General features: G+C 35.6%; 1 protein-coding gene across 2 annotated transcripts in view; it reads right to left on the bottom strand.

Moving 5' to 3' along the window:
• CMYA5 (cardiomyopathy associated 5) overlaps nucleotides 1-17,800 on the bottom strand; it is a 102,664-nt gene that overhangs the window by 24,253 nt on the left and 60,611 nt on the right. The window contains exons 6-8 of one of the 2 annotated variants that reach the window (XM_077139328.1): nucleotides 14,189-14,307; nucleotides 9,893-10,042; nucleotides 6,194-6,340 (exon numbers count right to left, since the gene is read on the bottom strand). In XM_077139328.1, the coding sequence (XP_076995443.1) occupies nucleotides 6,194-6,340; nucleotides 9,893-10,042; nucleotides 14,189-14,307 (416 nt within the window). Of the gene's footprint in view, nucleotides 1-6,193; nucleotides 6,341-9,892; nucleotides 10,043-14,188; nucleotides 14,308-17,800 lie in introns of those variants that run through there. The other variant, XR_013167136.1, reaches the window with a different exon arrangement.

The raw sequence follows: 17,800 nt of genomic DNA on the forward strand, positions 1-17,800 counted from the left end.
TTCCTACAGGTATTGAAATGCAAATACATAAAAAACAATGATAAATCTGGATTTTTGGACATAAATGTACAAGGATGTATGTGCTAAAAAATATAAGAAAATATGCTGGGGCACAGAAAAAGGATATGTGCTACTGAAGTTAATTTGGTATCAAAGCAAATATGATTATTATATATTAGGATGTTAAATTTTAATCACATGGTAAAAACAAAGAAATTAGATAAAATAAAATATCCAAATAGAAGTGAGAATGTACTCAATATGACACAATACAAAAAAGCAAATAAATATAAAGGTAGACTTTAATGGAAATGAAGGACAAAAAAGGAATAAGACTTTCAAAGGCTAAATAGCAAAATGGCAGAAAAAAGTGCTATATTATCAGTAGTGACATTAAATATAAATGGATTAAACTTTCCATTCAGAAGGCACAGATTAGCAGAACGGATTTAAAAAAAAGCATGACTCATAAGCTCTCTACAAGAGACTCACCTTAAAGTCAAAGATACAAGTAGGGTGATGGTGAAAGGATGGGGAAAAATACACAATGTAAGTAGCAATGAAAAGAGAGCTAGGGTGGCTATACTAATATTAGATAAAATAGACTTTAATTCAAAAACCGGTATGAAGGACCAAAGATTGTCTTTTTATATACTGATAAAGGTGACAATTCAACAAGAAGATGTAATGATTATAAATGTATATGCACCTAACAGCAAAGCTTCAAAATATATGAAGAAAATATTTACAGATTTGATGGAAGAAATTGACAGTTCTACATTAATAGTAGGGAACTTTAACAGACAACTTTCAATAATGTATAGAACATCTAGTTAAAAGATCAATAAGGAAGTACAGGACTTGAATGATACACTAAACTAACTAGACCTAACAGACATATATAGAACATTGCACCCAATGAAAATAGAATAAACATTCTTCTTGAGTACACCTGGATCATTCTCCTGGATAGAACATGCGTTGGGTCACAAAACAAGCCTCAATAAATTTAAGAATACTGAAATCATACAACGTACAACAGTATGAAGCTAGAATAGAGGAAGAAAGGGAAAATTCACAAATATGTGGAAATTAAACACTCTCAAATAGTCAATGGGTTAAAGAGGAAATCAGAGGCAAAATTAGGAAATATTTTGAGATTAATGGACATGGAAAACAACTTATCAAAACTTATGGGATGCAGGGAAGGCAGTGCTTAGAAGGATATATATAGCTGTAAATATTTGCATTAGAAAAGAAGAAAGACTTCAAATCAGAGACCTAACCTCAAAACTGGAAGAACTGTAGAAAGAAGAAGAATCTCAACTCAAAGTGAGCAGAAGGAAGGAAATAAAAAAGATTAGAGTAGATATAAATGAAATAGAGAAAACAAAAAAATAACAATCAACAAAGCCAAAAAGCTGGCTCTTTGGAAACATCAATAAATTGACAATCCTTTATCTAGATAGACAAAGAAAGAAAAAAGAGAAAAGACACAAATAAATAAAATTGGAAATGAGAGGGGGTCATTACACTGACCCCACAGAAATAAAATGGATTAGAAGAGTATACTCTGAACTGTATGCCAACAAATTATAATGACCAAAATGAAATGGACAAATTCCTAGAAACACATGATCAACCTACATTGACTTTAGAATAAAGAGAAGATTTTTCTATCAGAAGAAACTCCTATTAGAAATAACTAAAATCAGAAATAAAAAGGGAGACATTATTGACCCCTGCTGAAATAAAAAGAAATATAAGAGGATACTATGAACACCTGCACACCAATAAATTAGATAACCTACATGAAATGGACAACTTAGAAATTTAGAAACTACCTACACTGACTCAAGTAACAAGATCTCAACACACCAATAATTAGTAAAGAGATTAAATTAGAATCAAAACATCCTGTGCCAGTTTGAATCTGTTCTGTACCTCAGAAAAGCCATGTTTTAATCCTGATCCAATCTTACGGGAACAGCCCTTTCTTTTAATCCTAATTCAATATTGCAGGGTGGAAACTTTTGATTAGATTATCTCCATGGAGATGTGGCAGGCCCAATTGTGGGTGTGACCTTTTTATAAGCTGGAGATGTGACTACACCCATTCCAGGTAGATCTTGATTAGTTTACTGGAGTCCTTTAACAGTAGAAACATTTGGGAGAGAGCTCAGAGCACAGCCAATGTAGATGTTTGGAGAATGAGACAGAAATAGCCCAGGTGCTAAGTGGGGACTCACAGAAATAGCCAGAAGTTGAAGAGAAGAAATCTCTGTTCCTGGCAGATGCTAAGCTAAGAGATGAAACCGAGGGTTTTTTGACCTAGAATAGCTAAGTGAATGCCCACAGATGCCCACTAGCGTCAGAAGCTGGAAGCAACAGAACCAGGAACAAGGACCAGCAGATGTCAGCCACGGTATTTCCCAGATCACCATTCCTTGAGCCAAGACATCTTTCTCTGGGTGCCTTAGTAGGATATATTTATGGCCTTAGAATGTAAACTTGTAACTTATTACATTCCCTTTTTAAAAGCCATTTCATTTCTGGTATATTGCTTTCTGGCAGCATTAGCAAACTAATACACCTCTCAACAAAGTAAAGCACAGGACCAGATGGCTTCACATGGGAATTCCCCCAGACATTTCAAGAACACTTAATTCCAATTCTGCCCAAATTCTTCAAAAAAATTGAAGAGGAGGGAACACTCCCTAATTCATTCTACGAGGCCAACATCACCCTCATACCAAAGTCAGGAAAAACTATCACAAGAAAAGAAAACCACCACCCAATATCTCTTATAAATATAGAAAAGCCCTCAATCAAATACTAGCGAATTGAATCTAACAGCATATTAAAAGAATTATACATCATGATCAAGTGGGATTTATCCCAGCTATGCAATGATTGTTCAACATAAGAAAATCAATGTAATACATCACATTATCAGAATAAAGGAAAAAAAAACGTGATCATCTCAATTAATGCAGAGAAGATATTTGACAGAATTCGGGACTCTTTCTTGATTAAAAACACTTAGAACACTAGGCATAAAAGGACAATTCCTCAATATGATAAAGTGCATATATGAAAAGCCCACAGCTAACATCCTACTTAATGGGGAAAGACTGAAAGCTTTCCCTGTGAGAACAGGGACAAGACAAGGATGCCCAGCATCATCACTGGTATTTAACATTGTACTGTAAGTTCTTGCCAGAGCAATTAGGCAAGCAAAAGAAATAGAAGGCATCTAAATTGGAAAGGGAAACATAAAACCTTCCCTATTTGCAGATGATATGATTCTATATGCCAAAAGTCCTGATGAATACACAAAAGAGCTCCTACAGCTAATAAATGAATTCAGCAAAGTTGTGGGGTACAAAATCGGTAGTGTTTCCATATGCAAGCAATGACCAATCAAAACAAGAAATCAAGGGGAAAAATCCATTTATAATAGCAACTAAAATAATCAAAAATTTCAGAATAAATCTAACCAAGGATGTAAAGGACTTGTATTAAAAAAAAACTACAAAACATTGCTTAAAAAAAGATTAAAGAAGACCCAAATAAATGGAAGGAGATTCCATGTTCATAGATTGGAAGACTAAATACCATTAAGATGTGAATATCCAATGCAATTTCTAGATTCAATGCAATCCAATCAAAATTCGAACAACCTTCTTTGCAGAAATGGAAAAGTCGATCATCAAATTAATATGGTGGGAGGGTGAAGGACCCAGAATAGCTAAAGTCATTTCGAAAAAAAGAAGAATGAAATTGGATGACTCACATGTCCTGATCTTAAAACTTATTATACAGTCACAGTAATCAAAACAATGTATTACTGGCACAAGGACAGATGGAATAAGGGAATAGAATTGAGAGCTCAGAAATGAACCTTCACATTTATGACCAACTGATTTCTGACAAGGTGGCAAAGACCACTCAGTTGGGAAAGAAAAGTCTCTTAGTGGTGCTGGGAAAACTGGATCTCTGCCAGTAAAAAAAAAAAGAGACCCTCTACCTATACTACAAAAATTAACTCAGAATGGGTCAAGGACCTTAATACAAGAGCTAGAACTATCAAACACCTAGAAGAAAATGTAGGGAAGCATTTTCAGGATCTTGTGTTAGGCAATAGTTTCTTATTTTACACCGAAAGCACTAAGCAACAACAACCACAAAATAGATAAATGGGGTTTCATCAAAATTAAAAACATTTGTTCCTCAAAGGACTTTATCATGAAAGTAAAATGGCATCCTACACAATGGGAGAGAATATTTGGAAAACATATCTGATAAAGGAGTAATATCCAGAATACATAAGGGAATCATACAAATCAACAATAAAAAGATAAACAGTACAATTAACAAATGGGCAAAAGTCTTGAACAGACATCTCTCCAAAGAAGATATACAAATGGCCAGAAAGTACATGAAAATATTGTCAACATCATTAGCCATCAGCGAAATGCGAATCAAAACCACGAGATACCACTTCACACTCATTAGAATGGCTACTATTTTAAAAATTGAAAAATAAGAAGTGTTAGGATATGGAGAAATAGAAACACTCATTCACTGCTGGTCAGAATGTAAAATTGTGCAGCCACTGTGGAAGTCAGTTTGGTGGCTCCTCAAAAATCTAAGTATAGAACTCCTATATGACCAAGCAGTTTCACTATTCAGAATGTATCCAAAAGAATTGAAAGCAGGAACTTGAACATGTATTTTCACATCAAAGTTCATCGTAGCATTATTCAATATTGCCAAAAGATGGAAGCAACCCAGGTGTCTATCAACCAATGAAAAGATAAATACAATGTGGTATTGTATTTATATAATACAGCACAAGAAATACTATATATATATATATGGAGTATTATTCAGTTGTAGAAAGGAATGAAGTCCTGATGCATGTTACGATATGGATGAACCTTGAAAATATCATGATCAGTGAGATAAACCAGACACAAAAGGACAAATATTGTATGCACTCAACTGTTTTGAAACAATTAGAATGAGCAAATTCATAGAGTCAGATTCTAGAATATTGGTTACCGAGGGATTGGACGAGGACAGTAAATGGGAAATTAAGGCTTAAAATGTCCAGGGATCCTATTTGGAATGAAGGAAATGTTTCGGTCATGGATGGTGGTGATGGTATAACATTGTGAGCATAATTAACAGCACTGAAATTTATATCTGAATATGATTAAAAGGGGGAAACATCAGACTGTGTAAATGGTAACAGAATAATTTTTTTTAACCCATGGAACTACACCGAATTCTAAGTTAAACCACAGACTTCAATTAATTGTACAATTATAAAAATGTGCTATCATCAGTTGTAACAAATGTTTCACACCAATGCAAGGTGTTGATGGTGGAATGGCACATGGGAACCGTATATTTTATGCATGATTGTTCTGAAAACCCGCAAGTTCTCCAATAAAAAAAATTAAGAAGGAAGAATAGATGGTAAGAATGAGCCATTTCTTCTCCTGAAGCAGTTGCAATGATCTTAAAGGCACTGCAGTCTTGGCTTCCGCAATACATTTTGCTTCAGCCCTTGTAAAAAGAATACATCATGGGAATGTATTTTCAGTTGAACACCATTGCATAAGTTCTTTTTGGAGTTCCCAGTAACCTTAGGAGGATACTTGAACATCTTAGTAAACACGGCCTCTATGCTCTAACATTCCTCACCTTACATCTTCCTTCTCCTTGTTTGAAGTCAAACTTCTTATTGTAACCTGCACAATCCATGCTGTCTCTTACTCCTATGCCTCTGTTCATAGGTTTTCTTCAAGGGGAGCACCCTTCTGTAACATATGACTTCCTACTCATCCTTTAAACAATTCAATTCAGGCATGAGTTCTGGGAAGCCATCCTGATCATGCCCCTGCCCCCGGCTGTCTCAGGAACCCTCTGGAGGGCTCTCCGAGTAGCCTGTGCATTTCTGGATCACGGCCTTCCATAAATTTGCTATGATCTCTGTTTGCCAGTCTCCCACTTCACCATGAGCTTCCTGAGAACGGGAACTCAGTCTTATTCATCACTGCAGCCCCAGCACTTTGTGCATTCCTAGCACTTAATAGGTACTTAATAAATGCTTATTGTTTGGTCTCAAGAGTCTGTGAAGAATTGAGTCTTACCTCCTAACACCCCCTTCACCCCCTCTTACCTGTTCTAAAAATTGCCCTTTCACTGGGCAGGCTGCACCCAGTGAAGTTCACAGCCATAACCCACACTTGGTAACATCGGTCAGGTTCCAAATCTTCAAAAATGCAGTAGCTTTCTTTCACGGTCACTCTGTATTCTTCTACCAAGTCTGGCATAAAGCACAACAATAACTCTAAGTTATCTTACAAGTTAACCGGAAGTCATAGTTATGGCATAAAGTGGCCAACAACTTTTCTCAGTGGAAAACCCAAACTGATAAGCTCTTACAGATATCATTAGATGATAGCTAGCACTTTAGAATACATAAGAGCACAACAGCATTCTGAAAAGGGATATTTAGAATAATATAGTATTACTTATAAACACTTATCAGAAAATAATAGCATGTTAAGTAAGAGTCTGAGCTTCATATACCACAATTAAAATAACATTTCAATAGTAAATATTAAAATTGCATACTAATATGTTAGCTTTAAATCTTAGCAATATACCCTCAAGAAAATTTTTAAGAAGCAATGCCAATATTTCAGGAGAGCATGCCATAAAATAAGAACAACCGCATGTTTTTAAGCATATGCTGTTCCAAAGCATCTTTACATTTTAATATTCAATAAGACTTTCCAAGTTTCAAATCCTGGTTTCTTGTCATGAATTTCAGAATACATTCAACTAGAGACTTATACAATGTATAAAAATACTTTAATAATTTTGAGGTCATAAAGTTAATCTAAGAAGTAATTTTGTTCAATAAAGACACTTTCCTTTCAACATCTCTTAAAACCTTTCACCTTCAATATATTAGGAGTAAATATTATTCATTACCATCCTGAACACCTACTCCTTTGGACCAATCTGATTATTCTTACAAAATTTCTTCTTCTTTAAAAAGAATGATTTTCTTTATTTAACTATGGTCATTTCACTTATCCCCCCTTTTTACCCTTGAAGTCACATCTTCAGAACTCCTCTAGTTAAGAAGCAGTGTCCCTTTTTACAGGAATCACAGCAGCTCTCCAACCTAGCATGATCTCTCTAATTGCGCCTCTCTTTCCCAGTGAACTATTCTTTTCTGAACAGAGAGTTCAGTTTAAAGAACATTGTTGGGGATTGAATCATATCCCAAAGCACCTTCAGGTCTCAGCCCTGGTCCTGTGGGTGTGAACCCATTTGTAAATAGGACCTCTGAAGATGTTATCAACTAAGATGTGCTCAAACCGAACGAGGTTGGGTGTGCCAGTTTGATTCATGTACCCTAGAAAAGCCATGTTTTAATCCTAACCCAATTTGGGGGAGCAACCATTTCTTTTAATCCCTATTCAATAATGTAGATTGGAAACTTATTAGGGTATCTCCATGGAGATATGACTCACCCAACTGTGGGTATTAACCTTGGATTAGAGGGAGATGTGACTCCACCCATTCCAGGTGGGTCTTGATTAGTTTACTAGAATCTTTAAAAAGAGGATTCATTTCGGAAAAAGTGAGAGAGCCAAGAGGCCAAGAGCCCACACAACCAGGGACCTCTGGAGAGGAACACTGCTTGGGGAGCTTCATGAAATAAGAAGCCTGGAGAGGAAGCTAGCCAACGTCACCATGTTCACCATGTGTCTTTTCAGTTGAGAGAGAAACCCTGAACTTCATCAGCCTTTCTTGAATGAAGGTAACCTCTTGTCGGTGCTTAATTTGGAATTTCTGTAGACTTGCTTCAATTTGGACATTTTCATGGTCTTAAAACTGTCAACTAGCAACTTAATAAATTCCCCCTTTTAAAAGCCATTCCATTTCTGGCATATCGTATTCTGGCAGCTAGCAAACTAGAACAATGGGCTTTAATCCAATACAGCTGAAGTCCTTATAAGCAAAGGAAATTGGACATAGAGAGAGAAGCCATAGGGAATGGTCAGAAGCTGGAAGTCAATGAAACCCAGAAGAGAAAGGAGAAGATGCTGCACTGAAAGGAGAAGGTGTGAATTGCCATGTGACAGAAAAGAAAGGAACCCCAAAGATTGTCAGCCAGCCTAAAGATATTGGCTCCGAAAGCCTTCTATCAAATCAATAAACTCCTATTGTTAATCCAATCCATTTTATGGCATTTGTTTTAGCAGCTGGGAAACTAAAACAAATATCATAAGGTCTTATACACACAAGAAAGCATCCCCCCCAAGATCCAGAAACTGTGGTAGCAGTTTTCAGTGGAATCATTCCTTTAAGCTACGTCCTGTTACCCCAGCACTCTTTTCAACAATGCACATGATATATGTTACTGGAGACCTATGACACAATAGTAGATTATCACATTGTATGTAGATCATCAGATTAATTAACTGTCATCCTAGTAGATGTCAAGGTGCTGCAAGAATCAGAATCAGGACAGTAAGTAGTTATGGGGGAATCACAGGAAAGGAGTGAAGCTCATAAAAAAGTACTCCAGGCAATAAATAGGTTTTTAGGAGGGATGCTGGAGTGGTATGAAGTTTCATGATATAGATGGAGTTAGTTGTAAACGGGAGATACAAAGAGATGCGTGTGGCAAAGACAGAGCTATAATGTGGTGCAACAAAACTACCAAACACATAGACAAACAAAAACATGAGCTTTGGTGTCTGAGAGATATGTGTTTGAATCCCGTACCCATCATGTACAAGCTGTGTGACTTTGAACAAAACACTTAACCTCACATTAATTTTCTCACTCATGAAAGGGGGATAATAATACTTATTTTCATTGTGTTATGACAGGCATATTTGATAACAGATGCTCAATAAAATTAGAATCCTTATAAACAAACTTAGATATCTTTAAACTATGCCTAAAGTTGCTTTTTCAAAATAAGTTTTTTCTATTTAAATAAATATCACATGCCATCTTACAGACATAAATATTAATAATAGTGAGATACATTATATTCGTTCCTTATTACAAATTAGGCTCTTGAGTTTTGTAATAGGATGTCAATCTGGTCTTATGTTTATCTAGTTTTCAAAGTATATTGATGTGACTTCAACAAGCAACACAGAATGCCAGCACTCCCAGTTCTGAATTCACCAAACTACCTGGCTTATGGGTCTTATTAGAAGTCCTAGTGAACAACGGGATATTCAGAGAGTCTCAGCTATCAGACATGCCATCCCTTCATCCTACTTCACTTCTATCCACACATTAATTTAGAACATCAGAAGACTACACTTGAGAACTGCAAATGCTGGATTAACCTATATGGCTTATTTGTGGCTTTTAACAAATGTAGATCTGAGAAACTGCCACTGTGAAATCAAATGCTGCATGTGCATTAAAATTATTGTGAAGGACACTATCTTGAACAGAGCTCACTTGCCCTCTAAAAAGTGGGACCCAATTATAACACTTTTATTTGAGACTTCAGTGATGGTTAAAACTTTGTTCTCTCTGAAACTCTGGTATGCGAACTCCTTTCTGAAAATGAGAATCACTTAATTGCTTGTTACCCTTCAAAGCCAAATTTGAATCTCAATTACAATATTGATATTAACCATTATGAAAGTATTTATGCATTTTCTTTACTTTGATCCTGATCTCAAAATTTCTTATATGCCATTTCATTATATATGTTTTATGGTAAGTGATTACAAATGCTATGTGGAGTTATAACACATGCATGTTTAAATACTTGACTTTAAGATGTATATGCATTTGTATTATCTACTACAAATCACAATCTTACCATTTGCTTCTTGGTCATCTTGTGGCTCTTCCATGCAGTAAACCTGGAATGAGTCAATGACGTCTTCCTTGTTCATGCTCCAATAAACTGCAATTGTCGTGCCAGTGGCAGAATTTGGTTCCTGAGGTTCTAATCTTGGAGGCTGTGGAACTGGAATATAGGCGGGATTTATTTTCACTAACGTCATTTTTCTTGATTAATTCTTTTTTGCAAAAGTTACTTATGCTTTTTGAAAAAAAATTCAAACAATTCAGAAATACAAGAGGTAAAAGGGGAAAAGCATTCTTAATTACAACACCTTGCAACCCCAATTTATTCCTTAGTGGCAGCCACTGTTATTACCGAGTGTGTACTCCTGCAGCATTCTTTCTATGCATTTACATATGTACACATATAACAAATATAGAAATAAACAAGAATGGATCCCCAAATAGGATCATTTGATAATTCTCTTCTATAGTGGAATATTTTGTTAAAGATTTCATCAAATAACTTGTGCTATCCTTCCAAACAAATCTGGAGCATGCTTCGCTAGATAACCAAAGCTGTGTGTCCATACATCCACACAGAGTCTACATTCACAAAGGAGGTATATGAAATCTTCTTTTTAGATATAGTTGCTATCTTCAAGGCTGAAAAAGGCTTGTATGAATATATCAAAATATACTGTCTGAATCTACTATTCTATTTCCTCTTTCCCACATAACTATATCGACAGATTTTATAAAAAATTAAAATACAAAAATACGAGTTTAAAACATCTAGCATAACTATATTGTTCTGAATTTTAAAGACAACAATATTCTCAAGTGCTTCACTAGAGATTTTTAAAGTTTATAATTATGCATATTGAACATTAATCGTATATTCAACATCACAAATCAAGCTTCTATGCAATTCTCCAAAATTTATAAGACACAAAATCACTGAACAATATATATTTTAAAAATTAGAAGGAAAGGTTATCCCCATAGTTGAAAAGATGGCATGCTTTTAAATTTATTTTTGTGGTCATTTTTTCTAGTCCACAATTTCCTGAGAGATAAGAGTATTGAAATAATATGGACCAAGTTTTATGAGATACCTTTATTAAAAGTCAACCAAAAAGAAAATAAAACAATGGTCAGTTCAACAAGAAAGTAAAAACAAGAAAAATAGGTTCAAAGAATGGAGCAAAATGAAACAAATGGAAAGGACTCAACAAAGAGAAAGAGAGCCAAACAAATATACACAGTTATGGAAAATGAAAAGCAGGATAGGAGCGTGGTCAAGTCCATAGGCTCAGAGCAGAGAGTCTGGCCTAAGGTTAAATTTCAGGTTCCCCACTTACTAGCCATGTTACCTCAGCCTCAGTTTCCCCATTCTTAAAATGAGAAAACAGAAATGATACCATTACTTCACAAGATTGTTATAGAAAGCAAGATAACGTGTATCAAGCGCTTAGCAAATGCCCAACACCCACCCAGAGCTCTGTGAGTGACCGTACCATCATCCTTTGTAGAATTAACAAAAACAGTCAAATGAACAGCAAACAAGGAGAATTTAAGCAGTTCGGTACCTTGAATGGAAGAGTTTGTATAAAAATGGGGCAAAAAGAGATCAAGAAAGGATGTTGAACAAGAACTCACCTAAAGACCCAACTCTTCAAAGAGCTAGCTATATGACGTTGGGCAAACCTACTTTCTTTGGGTTCCTTTTCATAAAATGAGGGATTTGGGACTACATGATGCGAGGGTCTCTCCAGCGCTAATATTCAGAAGGCAAACTGGCCTTAGCAAGGATATAGATACTGCAGGAGAAGCAGGACAACTCTGAAGACCAGGGTTGAAATGGGATCCATCATTCCATGAGTCAAAGAGGCCACAAGGTAAGAGACGCGGAGAAGGCATGACAAGGCAGCTGCGAACTCCTCCCCAAGCACCGGTTATGGTTCGGAGACCCTTGTACTATCTCTGAGTTTACTCAGCAGGAAATTATCACATTCTAAGGAGTCCATCCAGATACTGAGGTTCAATACATTTTCATGTTTCCCAGGTTTATTGAAGAGTCAAGCAGAATGACTTGTCTTTGAAGCCATGTCAGGGAGCTCTTTGAGGCATGAACAACGAAAATGTTCCTTTTTTCCTATGAATTATACATTGGGCTATATCTGCTGATTTATATTATATCTGCCTCTTTTAAAAAGGTAACATCTTTTCATCTCTCTCTCATAGATTAACAAATTTAAAAACTGACAACTGACTCTCCCGCACCCCCCCAAAATCACCTAATTTTAATGAACTAGTTTTAGCAAAGCGTTAACTAAAAAATTTTTACCAATGTGTTCCTTCCCCCAAAAGCATTAAATTAAACATTCTTTTTTTTAAAGAAAAAAAAAGGAAATACTTTTATTTTTCAAAGTATTCTAAAATAAAAGACGAAATAAGAATAGTCCAAGGATATAATTCAATAACAATGGCTGGATTTTAACACCAATTTGGAAGAATCTTAGAGACCTGGATTTTATATGTTGGCAACTTTTTTACAATTCTGCAGTCATCAACTTGAATAGGTGTGATGCCCAAAAACATCAAATGAAAATTTTAAGGCTTCTTTGACAGTGGCTAAGGAATTGAACAAAAGAATCACTCCATAAATTTTCATTTGTCTGATGAGTGTCCCCACAAAAGATTGTCACATTCCATGAGCTAAACACTAGATAATACTTGGACTTCAGAACCTAGGGCTAAAGATTTCCACTCAGTGTAGCTTTCAAAAGGTCCCCAGGAACCACAGTCAAGGAGTCTTTGGATATAATGGACCCTTGGTGTTCCCTCCTTCCTAGAGACATGTCCTGTCTCTTTGGCATAGGAAGAGGTTAAGTGGGAGTAACAATGAGACCCACCTCCTAGGGCTGTTGTGAGATTAGATAATATGACACGTACAACAGTCTTCCCAGTCTCAGGCATCATGCAAGTATCAAATAATTATTTGCCACTGCTCTATTTTGCAACGGAAAAGCCACATCCATTCCTCTATTTTATCTATTTAGTTTAGGAAGTGAACAGATTCACTTCTCAGGTACCAGGTGAGGGCTTTATACTTGAGAGGTATCATCAGTTGCAAAATGAGCAAAAGCTATTTTCCACTTCTCTTAAGCAGATGCACAAAGCATCTCAGTCACAGAAATCAATCTTTCCATAAACAATTTCCAGTCACTGGGACTGCCACGTGCACTGTTTCTCAGTTAATCACCAAGATTTTATGAAAATTTTACTCTGTGACCTCTAAATATATAAAATTTCCTTTTATTGTACGACAGGTATTCTAAATGAACAACAGCGTATAGTGAATCCCTTAAAAGCAAAAGATTTGCTCTGTTAATCAGAGTTTCTTAGTATATAATCACAACTCTATTCTGATGTCTCTTAGAGACATTACAAGAAAGCATTCTTTTGCTTTGAGAGAAAACCCATTAGGATAAATGGCTGAATTTTTCACTTTATATAGTGTTAGATTTTTTTTAAATTTTCTTCTTCTTTTTAAAAACGCAGTAGCCTTTTACCAGTTACTGAACTAAAACTACAAGAATAAAAGTTAATTGCCAACTTAAAAACAGCAGACTGTAAGGTGGTTTTGGAGGAATATAGCATCCTTTCAGGAGGACAGATAAGTACACTGAACAGTAGGTGAAACTTGGTAACTTCACTGAAACAGAGCAGATCTGAGAAATCTAAATAACTTACATTGTCTTGTTTGTTAAAATAGCACATTAAAAAATATTTTGAAGAGCGGGCAGGATGCTTCTGACAGCTGAGTGGGAGATGCTTGGCTACAGAGCATGTTGCTGAGCTGTTAGTTCTCTAATCTAATCTGTTTAGTTTGAAAAAAGGAAAAAGTATTTAATTGAAAAGGAGGAAACCATTAATAGGGAAAAAATCTGTTCAACAGATATGAAATATTTTATCTATTTTTCCTTCCATGCCCGGCTTCTGGGACGAAGCAAATAATCTCTACAAGAGAGGGAGAAAAATCCTATTAAAAAAAAAAGGGGGGGGGGAAACCCTTTGGTTTCACTGCTACTCCCTCGCACTTCCTCAATATTCCAACAAAGTCATAAAGCTTCATATGGAAAATACACTTTATAATTGAAACAGAATGCTAGTTTCATGCTTGATTTCAGAATCTAGTCTTAAAATTTTACAACCAAGACTTCTCTTTTTTCAACTACATTTCCTTACATTCACAAACTTTACAAAACAAACAAGCAAAAGCTGCTGAATTTCATCAAGATAATTAAGACATTAAAATTCTTACCAGCCACTTGTTTTAACATCTGGTCACTTTTTGCCGAACTGTCATCATAATGTTCAAAAAGTGAAAACGCAGCAGGCATTTTCTCTAAAGAAGCAGTGCTCTCCATGGCAGAAAGTAACCTATCAAGGAGAAAATATTTCTGTATAAGTAATCTATCAAGGAGAAAATATTTCTGTATAAATTAACATACATGATGAAAGCTAAAAATAATTGTTCAAAATGAAGCTGTGGCTGTTGGTGGTAGTTTTTATGAAGCAGGACCTCTAATCGTACCCTAAAATTATATATTTCAAAGTCTGGAAATATATATGTCTAAAATCTATTTGCTGCAACTGGTCATGTTGGAAATTTATTCCTGTAATCTCAAATTTTGCATCTATGAAGTTAATCCTAAAAATTATGATATTTAATGATTATTTTATTGATTTCCTAAAGAATATATTTATTTGTATTTATATAACCTAAAAGTTCAGAACCTGTCTGGAAATTCAGACACTGTTGGATGTCCTTGCTATTCTCGGCCCTCATTATTATGCTTCTGGTCATTCAGTCACTCAACAAACACTGTTCCCTACTATGTGCCAGGCATTGGTCCAGGTCCTGAAGCTGTGGCAATGAAAGAGGATAAAATTTACCTTTTTAAAAGACAAAATGGGCCACACTTTACAAATTAACAGTTTTTACAAAGTCAAGACTCTCTTAAGAAGGATGACAACAAATGCTAACTCTTAGTATTTGTATCCATGAAAGATGGATTAAAAAACCAGATCAACTCTTAAGGGGATGATTACTTCTTCCCCTTATATAAGGAGAGATGCCTAAAGCATTTTTCTTTTATTTGAGGGGCCTCCAATGGGATGAACAGCTCTCCTCTGGATGCTTCTCTCAGGTAGGACTGGAGTTAACTTCTAGTCTTTAAGTCATCTGGGAAGAACTGCATGAGCTTCATTAATATGAACTTCTTGGTTTTCTCAGCACAGACCTCTTTCAAAGCCTTTGCACTTGCTGGTGGAACCTCCTTTCCCAGATCCTTGCATGGCTTCTTCCCTTGCTTTGCTAAGATCTCTGTTCATTTGTGAGTTCCTCAGAGAGACCATCTGAGGATATAGGCTGGTCTGTCCCTCCTATCCCTTACTTGGCTTCATTCTATTTCCTCAAACTCATCATGATCTATTTGGTCTTTGTCTGTCAACTTTACTGGAAGATAATCTTCATGCTGCTCACTGCTGTACTGTAATGCATTACTTGGCACATAGTAGGCATTTAAAAATATCTTTTGAATGAATAAGAGGCCACCACTCATCTCCTGGGTGAGAAAATCAGACCTCAATTCAGGTAAAATTTTGATCAGTATGAGGAAAAAAGATTATTGTAAACATAAGTGAAATAGATAATGAGTGTCCATTATGCTTACTGAGATAGAAACAATAAAATTCACTTTCATTTGGTTTAGGGGAGATGGTTCTAGTAGGGCTTTCAAAGCAGAAATGGCCTTTGGGCTGGGTATTAAAGAAAGAGGAGTTTTTGAGGTGGAAAAGGGAGTGAGGATGTTGCAGGTGGAACAGCATGAACAGATACCTAGTGATGTGAAAGAGTGTGGCACACTCAAGGGCCAGGGAGCACTTTGGTTTGGTGGATGGGGTGCCTTGGGAATTGGGAAATTGGTTGGAGCTGAAAATGAAAAAGGATAGACTGTGAAGAGCCTTTCATACCCACTAAGGAGTTTCGACTTTATCTTTTAAGGCAAGGAGAGCCACGGAAGTGCTCACACAAGGGAAGTTTAGAAGTGTGCCCCTGTCAAGGATATGGAGAAGGATCAGAGCAAATAGACTAAAGAGGCAGTGAAGTCAGTTAGAAGGATGGTCTAGGTGAGGGAAACAGCCATGAGCCTAAATTAAGGTACTGGGGATGCAGAGGGTAGAAGGATGACTCGGAATTGACAAAATAATGTAAACTAAGGATGCTTAATAAACATTACTGACTAAGTGGGGAGCTTTTTGTAGCCCTAAAGCTCTGGTTGTAAATACCACAAATAAAATGTTTGAGTTTTGCCTTGTGCACTGACTTTCTCAATTTTACCATCAGCAAATATATGACATAGCAAGTAGACTTCTTTCTATGCATATAACCTAAAAAGATTTTGACACCCTTTTTTTTCTCATTATAATAACACAAAAGAGCAAAATGAAGAAAGAAATGCATCCTCTTAATGGAACAGTATTTTCTAAGCAAAAGTGTTTTTCAAGATACACAAATTTTCAGTCTAAATATGCTTGACGGCACTCCTTAATTTAAGCATTTTTAGTGTCAGGGAAAATCATTTAAAATGCAAGAACTGCCTTCAGAAATATAAAATTAAGGGGGGAAAAAAGCAAGGTAAAATAAACTAGATAATTAGCACTTCTTATAGAAGGAAACACCAGTAACTTTGAGACTTTGAAGCAGAACTTGTTTTGAGGACATGAAAGCCTTCTTTTCAGTGAAGCATTCAAGCTCCATCAGCTCTGTGTATATATGTTTGTGTGTGTTTAAAAGTGTTTTCTTTAATAGCTCACATTTCTCTACCAAATCCCAGAATTTTTTCTGTCTTCCTTACAGAAAAATAATGATTATCACAAGTGTATACCCGCCTTAGGGGACTTAGAGCTTTAGCAAAGATTAATTCATTGTCAACTGGACAATGAAATTGAATTAAGTAAAATGACACACAGATGAACAAGTTCAAGCACAAAACCAAAGAAACTGTATTTAGTATTAAACATGTCAATTCAGATTAGCAAGTTAATATTCTAATGTTTAGAAAACTAAAAAGGCGCTATTTTAAGGTAAAAGCATTTGTGAATTTTCATTCACCGCATTTTCTTGCCAATCAGTCCTATCATGAATGGATAAAATAAAATATGCATCTCCATTTTAGAGTATATGGAATGGCACTATAAATCAATTTCCTATTTAGATAAAATATATCCAATCATGCTTAGAAGAAATGCATAATTAAAAAAAAAAAAAAACTGGGATTGCAGCTTAAGTATCAGTTTCCAGATCACACCGTTGTGCCTCAGACCCATCTGTGGGGATTGTTAAACATGCAGACGCCCAGTCCACCATGGAAATTCTGATTTACTGGATCTGGGGTGGGGTTAACACCAATTGCTAATTTTTTGTTGAGTGTTTTGCTTATTAAAAAATGAATTTCTCTTACATTGAGTGATAAAACGTCAACAAAAAATGAAACAAATCAAAAGAGGAAGATTCATTTAGGTTAGTTGAGCAGAATGAGAAGATAATTACATGAGTATCTCTTCAAGTGAAAATCAGAGAACATTCCATTAAGATTGCATTAGACACAAAATTATACAAGGCAGATATGAATGATTCTTCCAATACCCATATTTAACAAATAAGTCTAAATATCTACAAAATGTTCTGTATGCAGTGTCAGGAAAGCTAGTCTAGATCAGGCTGTAAATATAGAAGACATTTCAAGGAAGCAGTTAAAATTCTACATTATGATAATTGTTATTTAACTAAAGCACATGCAGTACTCTTTCAAAGCTGCCATTTAGATTTTAAAAGCACAGTGTCTAAAAGTGAGAAAACAGTTGCTCGCTA

This window comes from Tamandua tetradactyla, chromosome 21, assembly GCF_023851605.1.
Source record: "Tamandua tetradactyla isolate mTamTet1 chromosome 21, mTamTet1.pri, whole genome shotgun sequence".
In the NCBI taxonomy this organism is placed as follows: Eukaryota; Metazoa; Chordata; class Mammalia; order Pilosa; family Myrmecophagidae; genus Tamandua; species Tamandua tetradactyla.